This window comes from Rhinopithecus roxellana, chromosome 5 (assembly GCF_007565055.1).
Source record: "Rhinopithecus roxellana isolate Shanxi Qingling chromosome 5, ASM756505v1, whole genome shotgun sequence".
Taxonomy (NCBI): Eukaryota; Metazoa; Chordata; class Mammalia; order Primates; family Cercopithecidae; genus Rhinopithecus; species Rhinopithecus roxellana.
In genome coordinates this window covers 45,809,801-45,825,800 of record NC_044553.1, presented here as the reverse complement: position 1 = coordinate 45,825,800, position 16,000 = coordinate 45,809,801, and the positions used below count along the sequence as shown (strand labels likewise).

Genomic DNA, 16,000 nt, shown 5'->3' with positions numbered 1-16,000 from the left:
GCCACGGGAGATGTTAAATCAAACACAGCAGCATTTCTTAAGGGTGACCCATTGTTTCACATTGGAATTTCTTAGGGCTGTTATTCAACATAACAGCCTAGACCCCTTCCCAAGCCCACCATGAATCTGCAGGTAGGTCAAGGAATTCTGCAAGTGTGTTTGACTTCCCAGTGATTCTTTGGCACCTGACATTTGAAAGATACCACCACAAAGAGGGAGACACATTGAGATTTTTGAGATTGTGATCTGTTGAAAGCGTGTCTTTGGGCAAACAACAAAAAAGAGATGTTGCCTCTAGCACAGCACCTTGGAGCGGCAGCACTGACATCACCCGGTGATTCACCTGCACTGAAGCTTGAGAAGCCTTGGGCCAGTGTGGCGGTTCTCGGGTTCCAGGGGCAGGCAGCGTTAGCCACGGGCAGTGGGGAGACGCTGGTGTGGGATTCAAAGACCTGGGTGCGAATCCTTGTCCTGGCACCTACGGCTGTGTAAAGTTGGGATAGTCACTTCACCTTTCTGAGCTTCTATACTCCATCACTAGGGCCTAATAATATTCACTGCACCTGATGAACGTGAGTATTAAATTGTGAAACTGCCTGGCACAAGTGGGTGCTTAATAGACGTTAGTAGGAGATTGAATCAGCAGTCACCTTTGCTGGGTTTCTCCTGCTTTGACTCTGATCGTCTTCAGAACGAGGCCTGGGTGGCGGGGCCCTGTGCTCCATGGGATGATGGTCTGGACCGTGTTCCAGACATTGGCCCACACTGCACTGCTTTCCCACTTGAACTTGATCATGATCAGCTCACCGATATCCACATCCAGCGTGATAAGAAAGGAATATGTTTTATTACGAGCAATTCCTTTGCCCCTTGAACACACAAAGAAAATCAGACACAATCAGTTTAGTTGTAACAGCAAAGTGACAGTCACACCCATTCAGGATGTGTTATGTTTCCCTGAATGACTTGGGATTTTTGCTGCATTTCCCAAACTAGCGTTCAACAGACTATTGATAGAGCTAGCAGTAGGTGTGCCAGGGTAAAAAAGAGATTTCCAGATAATAAAATTGGGAAAACTATACTATTTTCTGTGTTAACACATCAAAAGGGCTCTGAGAAGTCCCGCTATAACAAACCTAGTTAACTTTCTCTGGCTTAGCTTCTAGGAAGAAGCTTCCTTGGAGACAGAGGGGCTTTGGCAATGGCGTCCAGACGGTTCAGCTTTCTGTAGGTTTAACATAGTATGCCTACACCATGCACTCTCTCCCACGTAATGCTCCTCCCCCCATATAAAAAGAAACCTCTATTAAAACAGTGAGGCATAACAGTAGTAGAAAAACTACACATAAAAAGGATGCACCCATTTAGAGCAAGATTTAAATGCAGACTCTGAGGTATCGTTATCAGCTTTAGTCACTAATCTCCAAGACATTAACATATCCCAACGTTGACAGAACAGCGAGATGCCCTTTCTGCTCTTGAGAACTATCCCCTGGGAGAGATTTTTGGCTGTGCAGAGGCAGCGCTGGATTTAGGGCGAGGCAGATGGATGGAGGGGTCCCTTGTGTGGTTTGGCATAGCTCTTCCTGAGTATGCTCTTAAGAATTGTTTGGGAATCCCCTTGCCCTGCCAGGTTGTGAGCATCCAGAGGCTGGGGTCCTCTGTATCCTTAGGTAGGTGTTGGACAGAGCACCAACAAATGCTTGCTGAATGACTGAATCAGTGTGATGATCAGAGGTCCAAAGCTGGGGGCAATTTTCGGGACGCTCAGGACCATCCCTGGAGTGGGTAAGAGGCTAGTGTCACTTCCCAGGGAGAATCCACACTGAGGGTGGAGAGGCCAGAGAGGCTGGGGAGCCTCAGAGCGAGCAGGTGGGTAACAGGGTGAAGGACAGATGGGGAGGCTGGCAGAGCAGGCTGATTGAAATTGGAAATCTGTGCCAAGTCAAAAGATACCACTTTAATTTCTGGGTTATGAACTCACTGGAAAGGCTCTTGGGACCTTCTTGGGAACACCTGCTCTGCCCCTCACCACTCGCCTCTGCACCGCAGGCCCTGGTGGGGCCATCTCTGGTTTCCCTGTCTGTTCAGCCCACAGTGCATAACACTGAGCAGGTGGTGGGACCTGGAGAGGCTGAGGAGGGACTTGAGGGTCTGGGCTTGGGTGAATGTCCTGTCTGACCAGGATGGCTATGTGGGATGGGCTGTGTTTACTAAAGGGGTTGTTTCTGAAGCACCAAATATTTATTTATGTTCGCAAAAAGAAACAAACACTAAGAGTCGATTTGTGGACCAAGAGTTTTCTGCTTAGGTAAGAGCTAGCTCAGGTAGTATCTGGCACCTACCACAGTGCCCTGTACGGTGATTGGTGCTCAAATGCTCAAGCCCGTGTAAACTAAAAATAAAATTCTAAGCCCCCCAACCATCTGAATGGACCCCTCCTCTCAGCCAAGGGCATTCCAAAGTTAATCTGAAAAACAAGTTCAAGGCCATGGTGGGAAGGGGAGGTGGGGCATGCCTCATTGTACTCTCCTCCCTTTGGAATCCAGGCACAACTGACCAGCATTAACATTAAAACCCAGATTTTAAGACTGATGAAGCAGACTTTTTGTAGCAATAAGACACCAAATTCCAGCCAGAGTCTAGTATAGCATCACATGACAGACAGCAGGCCCTGAAAGAAATTAAACGATTTTACCCTAAAATATATTTCTTTGACGTATTTTGAAAGGGCCCTGAACAACTGTGTCTTGGGGGGAAAATCCACATTCTGTAGAGAATTCCCTTCCCTTTCCAGGTCTTTTCACAGATCCAGGAGAGAATTAACTAAGTCTGGCCCCTTTTTAAGTCTGATAAGAAACATTTACAATCAATTCTCTCTGAAGCCTGCTACCTGGAGGCTTCATCTGCATAATAAGAACCTTGGTCTCCACAGCCCCTTATCTTAATCCAGACACTCCCTTCTATTGATTATAGATCTTTAGATAAACTCATTCAACCAATGCCAATCAGAAAACCTTTGGATGCACCCGTGACCTGGAAGTTCCCCTGTACCCCCAACCCCAAACCACTTTGAGTTGTCCTGCCTTTCTGGACCAAACCAGTGTACATCTTACAAGTACTGATTGATGTCTTATATCTTCCTGTAATGTATAAAACCAAGCTGTAGCCTGACCACCTTGGATACAGGTCACCAGGACCTCCTGAGGCTGTGTCATGGGCGTGTCTTTAACCTTGGCAAAATAAACTTCTAAACTGATTGAGACGCGTCTCAGATACTTTTTGGTTTACATCTGGAATAAAGTAGTTGTAGCTGGCCTGACTCTTGGAAATTACAGAGTCCATTTATACTCTTGCAAGAAAAATAAGCGTGTCACCACGCTAGGGGGCTACACCTCCTACTCACAGAGTGATGGGAATTTTCTGCATTTTCTCTTTTGTTCCGAGTAGTGACACAGTAAAAGTTGTTTGTATTGGCGTCTCAGTTTGGTTGATGAACTGGATCTTGAACTGGTAATGATAAACTAGAGAGAGGGAGAGAGAAAGAGAGAGAGAATTTAAGCAGGACTTTTCAATTTAAAAATCTCTTATTTCTTAAAATTTAAACATGTAGAGGGAAAAGTTTGGATAGATAGATATCAAAATGTTAACAACATTTTTTTTTTTTTTGCTCCTGAATGGTGGTTTATCTTCTTGTTTTTCCTTCTCTGTACTTCCTAAATGTCTACACAGGACTTATATTGTGTTTGTAATGTAATAATGATAAATATTCACCAAAAAAAGTGGCAGAATAGGAGTATAGGATATCTGGCATTCTCATTGATTTCTAGATGCAAGTTCTGTTGTAATATTTCATGTGTTTGGCGAGGGTCTCCTTCTGTAAATCAAAGAATATATGCCTTTTAGGCATTTGACAAGGCAAGAGGGAACACATTGCCATTTTACATTATTGCTGCTGTCTGATGGGGTGTGTTTCAGGGTGGGGCAGAGCTCCAGCTAGGAAATATATGCCCTAGTGACCAAATATTTATATTCTGGGGCAGTTCCTGGAAACAAGCTCTGTGAGGTTCAATGAGTGTATTTCCTAATAGAAATAACATAACTCTAGTTCTAGAACTTGGGCCTAGAAGCTTTCTGTTTTATCAAATGTCCACAATCAGAATGTCCTCCTACTGACGGATTGGTTGGGAGAGGATAATTTATTTTATTCTTCTTTACCGAATACAGTCTACATTTAGTTACTGAAAGCAAATGGCTTACTATTAGACAGGCATTGTTAAATACATTGCATCATTAAATGTTAAATACATTTTTGCATTGTTGAATACATTGCAACATCTCATTTCCTTATCACAACCCTATGATGTAGGCATTGTTATTATCACCCCTGTTTTATAAATAAGAAAACTGGAGCTCAGGTAGATGAAAGTGACTTGCTCAAGGTCAAATAGCAGCATCTGTGCTCTTAGCCTCCCTCACCCTAGATAGTGTTGGCTTAGCTTGCATGGTGGCACAGCTATGGAGCTGTTTTGAAAATTATCCTACCTCATTCCAAAATGGCTGATTACTGCTTGGGCTTCTTTCTCTTGTCTCCATATTCTCCCCAGTGGATTCCCCAGGGTTGGATACAGGGTCCAGCTTCCAGACCAGGAATGGCTTTTGTTTTGTTCTGGGTTTTTTTTTTTTTTTTTTTTTGGAGACAGGGTCTCTTTCTGTCACTCAGGCTGGGGTGCAGTGCCACCTCGGCTCACTGCAGCCTTGACCTCCTGGGCTCTCTTGTCTCCATATTCTCTAAGTATCTACAGTGTTCTAGCTCCAAGATTGCAAACAGGCTTAATATGGAATGTTAATTCCATTTGATTGATATTAACTGCCTAGAGCCCTGTGTTGAGATGGATTCTGAGGCCATGTTCAGGCTTGTGGCAAGATGAGTGTCTGGCTTGGGCAAAAGATAAGGGATTTATGGAATGCTTGCTGTGTATTTTTCTTTCCTGTTTAGACAGTGGTTAATCCATGAATCCTAACAGTGCCTTGCACACAGTAGGTGCTTAATAAACTTTTGTGGGATGAATGAACTGATGGTTTGCTTGGGGGTGACGTATCACAATGCACATTAACATCTAACAAGATGGAAATCACCCGTGAGGATTCAAGACCTGAGTTTCAAGCTTTGTGGTAGGAGAATTTTAAAAAATTAGATCATGGTAACTAGCCACTTGACCATCCATTCTTTGTACCCAGCATGTGGAAATTCATCTCTTCATCGATCAATCTACTAACTCTTAAGTGGTACCATTTCTGCTGGAGGTTGGTAGCTATACAGCAAGCCCAGCAGAGGGTATTGCCAATGCTGTATTGCTAACACATCAGCTCCAGTGTCCTGGTATGCTGGTATTGCTGAGTTTCTAGATTACGCAGTCCTATCCTTGGCGTAAACTAATCTTCCCATTTGGATTTTGTGTTTAATTTGCTCATGTGAGTGGGGATATCTCTTGGGTTTACCAAAGGGGTTATCTCTGAAGCACCAAATGTTTATTTAGGTTCACAACAAGAGGCAAATACTAAGAGTTGATTCGTTGGCCAAGAGTTTTCTGCTTTAGGTAAGAGCTAGCTCAGGTAGTATCTGATACCTACTACAGTACCCTATACACCAGTGGTCCCTAGCCTTTTGGACACCAGGGATGGGTTTCATGGAAGACAGTTTTTCCATGGACTGGTGTGGGGGCAGGGAGGATGGCTTTGGGATGAAACTGTTCCACCTCAGATCATCAGGCATTAGATTCTCATAAGGAGTGCACAACCTAGATCCCTAGCATGTGAAGTTTACAATAGGGTTTGTGCTCCTGTGAGAATCTTATGCTGCCACTGCTCTGACAGGAGGCAGAGCTCAGGTGGTAATGCTTGATCACCCACCACTCACCTCTCGCTGTGAGGCCCAGATCCTGATGGCTCACAGTCCGTGGCTCGGGGGTTGAGGACCCCTACTGTAATACAATAGATGCTCAAATCCTGCTATAATACAATAGATGCTCAAATCCTGTTGTAATACAATAGATGCTCAAATCCCAAGCCTGGAATGAAGTAATTTGATGCCCTCAAGATGGCAAAAGAGGCTGTGGGTGAGAAGTAAGAAAAGAGCTGGCTAGGCACGGTGCCTCACACCTGTAATCCCAGCACTTTGGGAGGCTGAGGTAGGTAGATCACTGAGGTCAAGAGATTGGGACCATTTTGGCCAACATGGTGAAACCTTGTCTCTACTAAAAATACACAAATTAGCCAGGCGTGGTGGCAGGTGCCTGTAGTCCCAGCTAGTCGTTAGGCTGCGGTAGGAGAATTGCTTGAACCTGGGAGGCGGAGGTTGCAATGAGCCAAGATTGCACCACTGCACTCCAACCTGGATGACAGAGCGAGACTCTGTTTCAAAAAAAAAAAAAAAAAGAAAAGAAAAGAAAGAAAAGAGCTACAGGCGCAAGTCCTGGGAAAGGTCCCTAAACTCTTGGGTGGCACCACTGGAGAGAGGGACTTAGCCCGTCACCCCAGAAGCCTCTGGAGACGTCTTACACTATTTGGGGGTTGTCAAGGACACTCTGTAACAAGTGAACAGTCTTATAAAGTCAAACTGAGACAAAAAGGACAGTTCTTTCCAAAGACAGTTTCCAAAGAAAGAACTTTCCAAAGTGGGGGAGGGGGTAAGATGTGGGAGGACTGGCCTTGGGTTAACCTCCTTATAAGTAGTCAGGACATCTTCCAGAGAACTCAAGGAACACTCACAGTAACTGATCTTCAATTCAGTTTCATATGATATGTATTAATTGGAAGTCAACTGTGTGTTCAGCCCAGTGTTAAATGCAAGTAAAAGCGTATAATGGCAGTATGCATGGTAATAACATTGGCTAATATCTATTTTGGCTTTTGTCAGGTGCTTTGCATCTCTCACTTAACCCTCAAACAAATGAAACTATTATTATCTCATTTTAGAGAAGAGGAGACTGAAGCGCAGAGAAGTTAAGTGACTTTTCTGGGATCACACAGCTGGTAAGTCGTGAAGCGCAGAGAAGTTAAGTGACTTTTCTGGGATCACACAGCTGGTAAGTCGTATATGGCTGGGGCATCAGCTCTCACAACCTGACTCCAGAACTTACACTTCTACATGTTTATACCCAGGACCACTAGCTTTATATACTCTAAGGAAAAACCTGAATTGTGGAAAGAGATTTAAGTTAAAAAATGTCATAACATTTGTTTAAAAATAAACTGAAAACACCTGAAATATTCAGTAATAGAGGGATGGCTATGAACTAATAACAGCAATTATGATAACTACCACTTAGCTCTTCACCATGTCCCAGACATTGAGCTAATAGTTTCACATAATTATCTCATTTCTCTTTACAACAACTTTATAAGATGCCTACTTTGTCTTCCCTCCCACATCATTTTACAAAGGAAGAAGCTGAGGCTCAGAAAAAGTTAAGGAGCTTGTCGTTGTCATGTGGCTAATAACTGATGAAGCTGCAATTAGAAGTTAGTCTGCTGATTCTCAGTTCATCGTCCCAAACATGTGATTTACTCTTATGAAGCCATTAAAAACTATTTTTGGAGTGATTTCAATGCTTATGAAAGAAGTGAAGAAGAAAACAAAAACAAAAAAACACAGGCTATGAAATTGTCTAGTGTGAGACCAGCTCTGCAAAATGGAATGTGTAGAAGTAGGGAATTCACAACAAATATTAACAGGTGCTTATCTCTGGAGAGGGCAGAGTGGTCATTTTTATTCTCTTCTTTATGTTCTTCTGCAAGTTTCATGTTTTTTTGCAGTAAACATGTATTCTAATTGGAATCCTATTGGAAAAAGAAAGAGCTTTTACAAGTATTGAAAAAGAAGAAAAAGAGAACTAGAAGCTGCAGCCCTTTGTGGCCTCTGCCTTGTCTCATGGGCATCTGTGTCCATGTCTTATCTCCCCAAAGGCAGTCTCAGAACCACACTATTGCTTGTATCTCCACAAGGGCACAGCACACACCAGGCGTCCAAGGAGTACTTAACAGGTCTCTGAGTGAAGAACGCCATGGATATATAACTGCATTAAAGACACCAAGAATGAGAAAATAGCTTCCGGTTTTTGAGATCCTACTATGCGTCAAGCTACACACTAAGTGTTTTACATACATCATTTTTGTCCTCATAACAAGCTAAATAATGATGCCCTGCTGGGTAGTGTCCATCTGCTCCCTCTACCCCTGCTGTCCTCATCCACTTTGCCCTCCACTGCTCAGCTCTGAGCCTCAGGATGAGATCCCTTAGGCTGCATCTGCCAGGCTCCCTCATCGATTGGTTTCTGGTTGGTGTGACCACTGGAGGGAGAGGCACTAGCAGGAGATCAGGGCAGAGAAGAGAGGCAGGGGCATTTTCCCTCTGCTCCCCCATGCTCTGGAGCCTGACTGCGCAGTCACTGCCCTCCCACGATTAGCAGCAGCCCCTCCTCCATGGCTCCGGTTCTCCCACGGCTAGTCCCTTCCCTGGCTCCATCCATCCTGCTGTTAGAGGCAGGGAGCAGCCTCAGTCCTTGTTGGTTTCCTTAACACTGTCCACCCCTCTGTAAGGAGTCCCACTTGCTTTCTTCAACTGATCTAGGCCAGTGGAGTCCTGTTTTCTGCTGAGACCTAGACTGACACAGTGTTAATTATCCTGGTGAATATAAATAAGGAAGTGGAGGGTTGGAGACCTATAGTTATCCAGATAGTTCAGTGGAGCAGGATTAAAAGCCAGGTGCGTCTAATTCCAAAAGACCCTTTCTATACCACCTGCTGTTTTGGTTCTGCAAGCTGAGTCTGTCCCTTGAAAGCAAATGGCCAACAGCCTCTGAAGAAAAGTTGTGGTTGAACACCTGCTTCCAATGAAGCTACCAAGACCAAGTGCCTGCCAGCTCTGAGCCCTTGACATCCATCCTGGGCTACTGCTGCCACAGAGGATGCTCTCTTGTCCCCTAAACGTCTGACCCCCGAGCCGGGGAAAATGTTTCATGTCCTTGTCTTGGCGATATACTTTTTCTTCCCTTTTCCTTAAATTGTGAGTAGGAGGAGATTGATTTCTGCATTTAAGATGCTATGATTCCACGATTTTGGGAGGAGATGCTTGTGTAAAACTTAGGAGTCAGCTTTAGAGGATCCAAAGTCCCCTTTAGCTTGCACATCCTATGAATGAGAATTGCCTATCTCCGCAACATGTGTCCCTAGAGTAGCACCTCTTCAGGAGGGTGGAACCTGCCAAGGTGTGTGGGCTGTGAGGAGCCAAGCCAGCATGCTTTCTGAGGCTCACGAGGGAATGGGCTGTGGACAGAACCTGCACTGATGGCTGAGGCACCCTTGAGTTTGCAGGAGCACTCCTGAGAAACTCCATGTCTGCACAGGGAATCTTGTGTGACTGCACATTTTTAGAGAAATCTTTAAATGAAATTAACTTTAAATATAAATGAGTCTTTCATGCTGAGAACTAGTTCCTCCTCCTCCTGCTCCTCCTCCTTCTCCTTCTTCCTCTTCCTCTTTTGTAGAGATGAGGTCTCCCTATGTTGCTCAGGCTGGTCTCAAAATCCTAGGCTGACACTATCCTCCTGTCTTGGCCTCCCAAAGTGTTGGGATTACAGGTGTGAGCCACCACACCCGGTCCTAATCATTTACTCTTATTTGGATTTTTGTGTTTTTCTTTAGAAAAGAAAAGAAAAGACAATTTGCCTGTCATTCTACCCTGCCACCCCCAACACAATGATGCTATTACAAAGATTAAGGAAAAAAGTTGAGTGATTTTGCTCACTTTACCTTATGACATGTTTAATATGGACATTAAAAAATGATTTGGGGAAAATGCTTTTGATCCTGTGACTGCAAAGAGACCAGTACAACATACTCCCAAGTTCTGGCAGGAGAAATTATTTCAGGTCTTAAAGATGAAAGGCATGAAATAGTCCATTGACCTCGAATGTGACCAGGGAAACTCCATCTAGAGCAGAAATCTGAGGCCTCTGGAGAGTCTCCTCACTAGGAAAAATCCTGGATTGTAACCCTGTGTGGACCCTGCTGGTGCCATTTAAAAAAGAAAAACTTATATTTCTTTTTTTTTTTTTTTTTTTGAGACGGAGTCTCGCTGTGTCGCCCAGGCTGGAGTGCAGTGGCGCGATCTCGGCTCACTGCAAGCTCCGCCTCCCGGGTTCCCGCCATTCTCCCGCCTCAGCCTCCAAGTAGCTGGGACTACAGGCGCCCGCCACCGCGCCTGGCTAGTTTTTTGTATTTTTAGTAGAGACGGGGTTTCACCGTGTTAGCCAGGAGGGTCTTGATCTCCTGACCTCGTGATCCACCCGCCTCGGCCTCTCAAAGTGCTGGGATTACAGGCTTGAGCCACCGCGCCCGGCCGAAAAACTTATATTTCTTTTCACAAGATCAGGTTACTGAATTTATGAAAAGAGAATATATTTCTCTCTATTTTTTGCCTCCCAGAAACAATGATTCTGAATCATTAGATGTGGGCTCTGGGAGATATTATGACTCTCTCTGCAAACATCAAAGAGGGCTAACCCCCCACCCCCACCCGGCCGCAGTGTATGGATTTCTCTCATGGAGATGGTAGGAATGAGACTTCTTGTGTTTTCTCCAAGCTCAGAAGGCTTGTTCCTAGACCCGAAATGCCTCTAACTCAGAGGGAAGCTGAAGGTCACAGGACTGAGGGACCCAGGATGGTGTTGTCCAGGGTGTTGCTGCACAAAGAAGGCAGCCAGTGCCAGCAAGGCTGAATGAAAGTGAATTAAGTCAGAGCAGGTGCAAGTGAAGAAGAAAAAGGGAAAGTGATTTTGTAAACCTTTGTTTATAATACCTGTATGTGTATGTATTTTCGTGGCCACATTTGGGTTTTAACTGTACAGTCCCATTTAAGTGATGCCCTGATGTCATGAGACTGGATGCTTGCCCCTTTCTTTTTTAAATTAAATTGAATTTTTTTGAAACAGGATCTCACTCTGTCACCCAGGCTACAGTGCAGTGGCACCATCATGGCTCACTGCAGCCCTGACCTTCTGGGCTTAAGCAGTCCTCCTGCAGCCTCCCAAGTAGCTGGGACTACAGACATGCGCCACTCTATCTAGCTAATTTTTAATTCTTTTGTAGAGATGGGGTCTTGTTTTGTTGCCCAAGCTCGTCTTGAACGCCTGGGCTCAAGTGATCCTCCCACCTTGGCCTCCCACAGTGTTGTGACTTCAGGCATGAGCCACCATGCCTGGCCAACACCTGCCCCTTCTGTGGGGGGTCTGTTGCTGTCTGTGAGTGGTGGAGATCGGGGAGTGTCTGTGTGTGGCCAGGAATGTTGTGCTGACTGGCGTCCTGTTGCCAGCTCTTTGTGCTGTGGGTGGAATAAGGGTCCTCAAAGGATAGACAGAGCCCAGGGGGTTTGAGTCCTCTCTGTCGCCTGCTACCTTGTGATCTTGAGACCACATAGCCTCTCGGGGGCTCGATTTCCTCATCTGTGAATGCGGATTAAAAACTCTCTTGTAGTGTCGCTGTAAGAGTGTGATAAAATGGCGATGAAAAAATGCCTGTATTCCAGGAGGTGTTAATCGGGTGTTACCTACTTCCTTCCTTCACACTGAACTGACTGGGGCAGGTTTTCAGACCCACCTGCAGGTCCCAGGCTAGTGGTTCATCCCCATGTCTGTTCTCACCTCTTCCTTGGTGCCCACATAGGTTTTGTCATTATGTCAAGGTCATAAAAGTGGTTGGCAGCAAGGCCAAGATTCTTGACACTCCTTATCCCAACCCCAAGCCTGTGCTGTCTACGACACCTGCCCCTCCCCCACCCCGCTTCTTCTGGAATTCTCCCTGAAGTCAGTGGAAACCTTCCAAAGAAGAAGCTGAGAAAAGCCAAAAACAGACTGCCCGAGTCACAGTTTGGCTCGTCATCTTGCCGACCAGCAGGAAAGGGTGCTCTCATGGCTGCTGTGAGCAACAGAAGCAAGTGCCCCTCACCCCCCACCCAGGGACTCTGGAGTGCAGGGGGAAAGGGCAGCATGGGGAGGACAGGAGAAGAGGGGAGGAGATACAGAAGAGGGAGTGTGGAAGGAGGGCAGAGACGAGGAGGTGGGACACACAGCAGGAATGCCGCAGGAGGGAGAGGCACTCAGTGGAGGGGCCTTGGTCCTATGCCCGAGGCCAAGGGCAGTGAAAGGCGCAAAGGCTGGGATTCAGTGTGGTGCTTCCTGCTCACAAATTGTGTGACTTTGCCCTGACCGTGTCTGTGTGTGTCTGTGTGTGTGTGTGTGTGTGTGTGTGTGTCTCGGGGTTGCTGTGAGGCTCCAGTGGGAAATGAACTAATGTGTACAACACATCCAGCCCAGTGCCCAGGCAGAGTGCCCCCCGAGGGCCCCTTCCCTCCCCTCCACCTGGTGACCTCATCTGACTGCTCTGAGGATGAAATGAGAGGAGGCGCGGGCAAAACAGCGTTTACTCCGTACAGATCCGTTTCCCTCTCCCTCCCTTAAAAACAGGATTCCAAACTGGTAAAGGTTCCTTGTGAGAGAGTGAGAATGGAAGTGGGCGATAAATTGCCTCGTTTCACTCAGCGACTGTTTCCCAATTCTCTCTGGCTACTGCTGTACTCTCGCAGTGTTTACCCGAGTTCTGGCGTACGGTTGTAGAAAATAGATCCTTTGATGGTTTTGTCGAAATATCTTGGGAGCCAGAGGAATTCAGGCCAAGTTAGTCATCCTTTGTGAAACTACAATCAGGAGGCGATGTTTATCTTGCCCAACCAGACCCTGCACTAAAATATAGAGTACAATTAGATGTTTTTGAAAAATAGGCCTTGTGGTTTCTCTGTAGGCCTGGGTTGGGCATGTCCGCTCTCTTAAGAGTGTAATATGTACTCATCAAAATGCTGGAGGTGGCTGGTGAAATAGGCTTTGGGGGCCCAGGTCGGTTATGATCATGGTTGTGATGGGCGGGGAGTGGTGTAGCTGTGGTGGCCTAGATTAAAATCATCATCCTAGCACCACCAACAGACCTCTCCACAGCGATGGAAATGTTTTATTTCTGTGCTCTCTGATGCAGCAGCCACGTCTTCGAGCACTTGAAAGGTGGCTTGTGTGACTGACAAACTAAATTTTTGGTTCCATTTAATTTAAAGTAACTTAGATTTGGATTTAAATAGCCACATATGGTTTGTGGCTACCATATTGGACAACATAGCATTATACAGATAGCAGTATCCCATAAGCAGCTGCTTCAAACAGGCGAATCTCGCATGGGTGCACTTTCCAGCCATGCCCAGGGCGGCTTGATGTGACCACAGAGACGTTACTCTCCACTAGCAAGTGAAACTGGGTTGAGCGGGTGAGGAGTTTGCTCACTGGAGGGGCTGAAGCAGAACTGGGGAGCATTTGTAGGGGAGCAGAAAAGGAGAGGGTGTGGGCTGGGTGCGGTGACTCACACCTGTAATTCCAGCACTTTGGGAGGCCCAGGCAGGTGGATCACCTGAGGTCAGGAGTTAGAGACCAGCCTGGCCAACACGGTGAAACCCCATCTCTACTAAAAATACAAAAATTAGCTGGGCGTAGTGGTGCACGCCAGTAATCCCAGCTACTTAGGAGGCTGAGGCAGGAGAATCACTTGAACCCTGGAGGTGGAGGTTGCAGTGAGCCAAAATCACGCCACTGCCCTCCAGCCTGGGCAACAGAGTGAGACTCGGTCTCAAAATAAAAAGTAAGAAAGAAAAGGAGAGGGTGTGGCGCAAGCCACAGCTCATCACCGGAACCTCCATCCGGGCTGGGGCTTTTGGTTCCTGATCAGTTTCAGGCAGTCCTACCTTTAGCCTCCTCCTCACTGGATGTTCCCAGGAGCAAGATAAGTAGTCGGTAATAAAGAGACACAAATGTGGTCTCCAAGAGGCTCATCTCAGGTTAGTCTCCACCAAGCACCCTGAAGGTAGGACTGTGTTTGAAGAATGCACAGATGGATGAGTACATTGGTGTTGGTGGCTGGTGGGTGAGGTAATCATGCCCTAATGCAATTCTTTGGTCTTCCTTAATAAGAAAGGGATCCTTGTGAGTTCACACCAGCAGGGGATGGTGTCGGGCACTGGGGCCGTTGGCGAATGGGAGACGCTCGGCCTGGCTCATGCCTACTGCTCTTGTTTCCCCTTCTTCCTTCTTTTGAGGCTTCCCTTCCCCATCTCCTAGCCCCCAGTAGATGTCCTAGGGCTGGGCCAAGTCTCTCATTTCAAATGAAGTGCCCAGTTTGGCCCTGAAAGATGAAAAATGACCTCTTTTCTTCCCAGCTGATTTCAAGGAGAAAGCAATCTCCCCACCCTTCTCTTCCATACCCCTTCTTACCCCCACACGCAGACCAGCGGCAGGTTACAGAGCAGGTAAAAATCACTTCGCTCACTGTTTGGAGGCCCCAGGTCTAAATGCCAGGTCTGCCAAGAGCTTTTTGTCTCTGGACAAATGATTTTCCCCATCTAGGCCTTGGTTTCCCCATCTGAAAAACGGCAGGGTTGAACCGCTCCTCATGATGCGAACATTCCATGATTAAAATAGATCCAATGAAATGTGATTATCTAAGAGGCTTAATCACTCCAGGAGGCATTGCCATTTAAAAGAGGAGCTGGTTAACCCAAATGAGTCTCTAATTGTCAGCCTGCAGCGGAGGAGCTCCCCGAAGCAGGAGGACTTACAAATTCCCTCACCTGCGTGCTGCCATCTCCTCCAGCCCTAAGGGACCGCCAGCGGAGGGACCCTTTGGCCCAAAAGATCCTGCCCTCACACAAACTACTCTTCAGATGCTATGAGCACCCACAAGAAATTTCTGTCATTCCTAGACCTGCTTGGCTCACAGGAGGGAAACCTGGGTGGAGAGGAGAAGTTCAGATACACAGAGAAATCTTGTGCCTCAAAACTAAGCTGCCTGGGAGTTTGAACTCACTGCTGAGAGTCAGGCGGCCCTGTTCCAGGTCTCCTTACAGCCACACAGCTGTGGACGCCCCACGCGAGTTTTGCTTTCCTCCTCTTTAGAATGGGATAATAACCCGCTCTGCCATCCTCGCCTGGCTGTTGTGAGAACCACAAGGAGTCGGTGGCTGCATCTAATGTTTTGTGTAAAATGCTCTCTGAAAGCGAAGTGGTGGCGACAGCACGTTCACTTTCTCCAGATACAAATATCTGCATGGTAATAGTCAAACAGCACATCAGATTGCCTCTCCCAGCGCTGGAGAGGCTGTGCAATGAAACAGTAAGATGCTAAATCACTCCCGAGCTGTTTGAAGGATTAGGCAGAAATGTTAATGGCAACAGATGTTGGCTTGTTCCCTCCAGGAGGATTTAGGTTTCAGTGGAGTAGTTCTCTGCTGGCCTCAGCCTAAGATGTGGCCACAACGCTTTCTACGATCTTCCATTCAACCCAGAGAGGTGCCGGGCCCACTTTCTGCCCGGAGGTTAAAAATCTGGCTGGGAAACACTGGAAGCTGAATCTTGTCTTGGGAGTGCCTCAGGGTGAATATCATATCTTATCAGATCAACTGATTCAAATCTTAGAAGGAATGAAATGCAGTCTAGAATCCAGTTTTTTTCACGGGGGCCCTGAACAGAGATGAAAGAACTGGGTTGTAGGGTGTGTTTGGAGACGCCTCAAGTCCCTGTACAGTGAGATCTGGGTGGCCCAGGTAAACTGCGTGTGGCCGTGCAGATCTAACATTCTAGGGGAGCATGAAAATGGATAGAGAGGCCAACCCAAGGATCGTTTCAGAAATTATCAAGGTTTCTCCTCTTAGCCCTTGGCAGCAAGGTGGCCACACTCTTGGGACAGGAGAAAGGCTGTGTCAGCATCACTGTCTGGAGCCTGCACAGTTTCAGAAACACTGCAACAGCAGAGCTGAAGCACCTCCAGGAAAAGAACCAAGGGAACTTCATTGGCCCAAGGGAACCAAGGGAACCAAGGGCCCAAGGGAATGAGCCCTGTGGGCAGGGAA

At 46.6% G+C, this 16,000-nt stretch overlaps 1 protein-coding gene across 4 annotated transcripts in view; it reads right to left on the bottom strand.

Annotated features, from left to right (window-relative positions):
• The window catches only part of LIPC (lipase C, hepatic type), a 160,783-nt gene that overhangs the window by 4,418 nt on the left and 140,365 nt on the right, over window positions 1–16,000 (bottom strand). For all 4 annotated transcript variants that reach the window (XM_030931328.1, XM_010374257.2, XM_010374258.2 and 1 more), the window contains 2 exons: window positions 3,407–3,524; window positions 651–869 (listed from right to left, as the gene is read on the bottom strand). In XM_030931328.1, coding sequence (XP_030787188.1) covers window positions 651–869; window positions 3,407–3,524 — 337 coding nt within the window. The remainder of the gene's footprint in view (window positions 1–650; window positions 870–3,406; window positions 3,525–16,000) is intronic.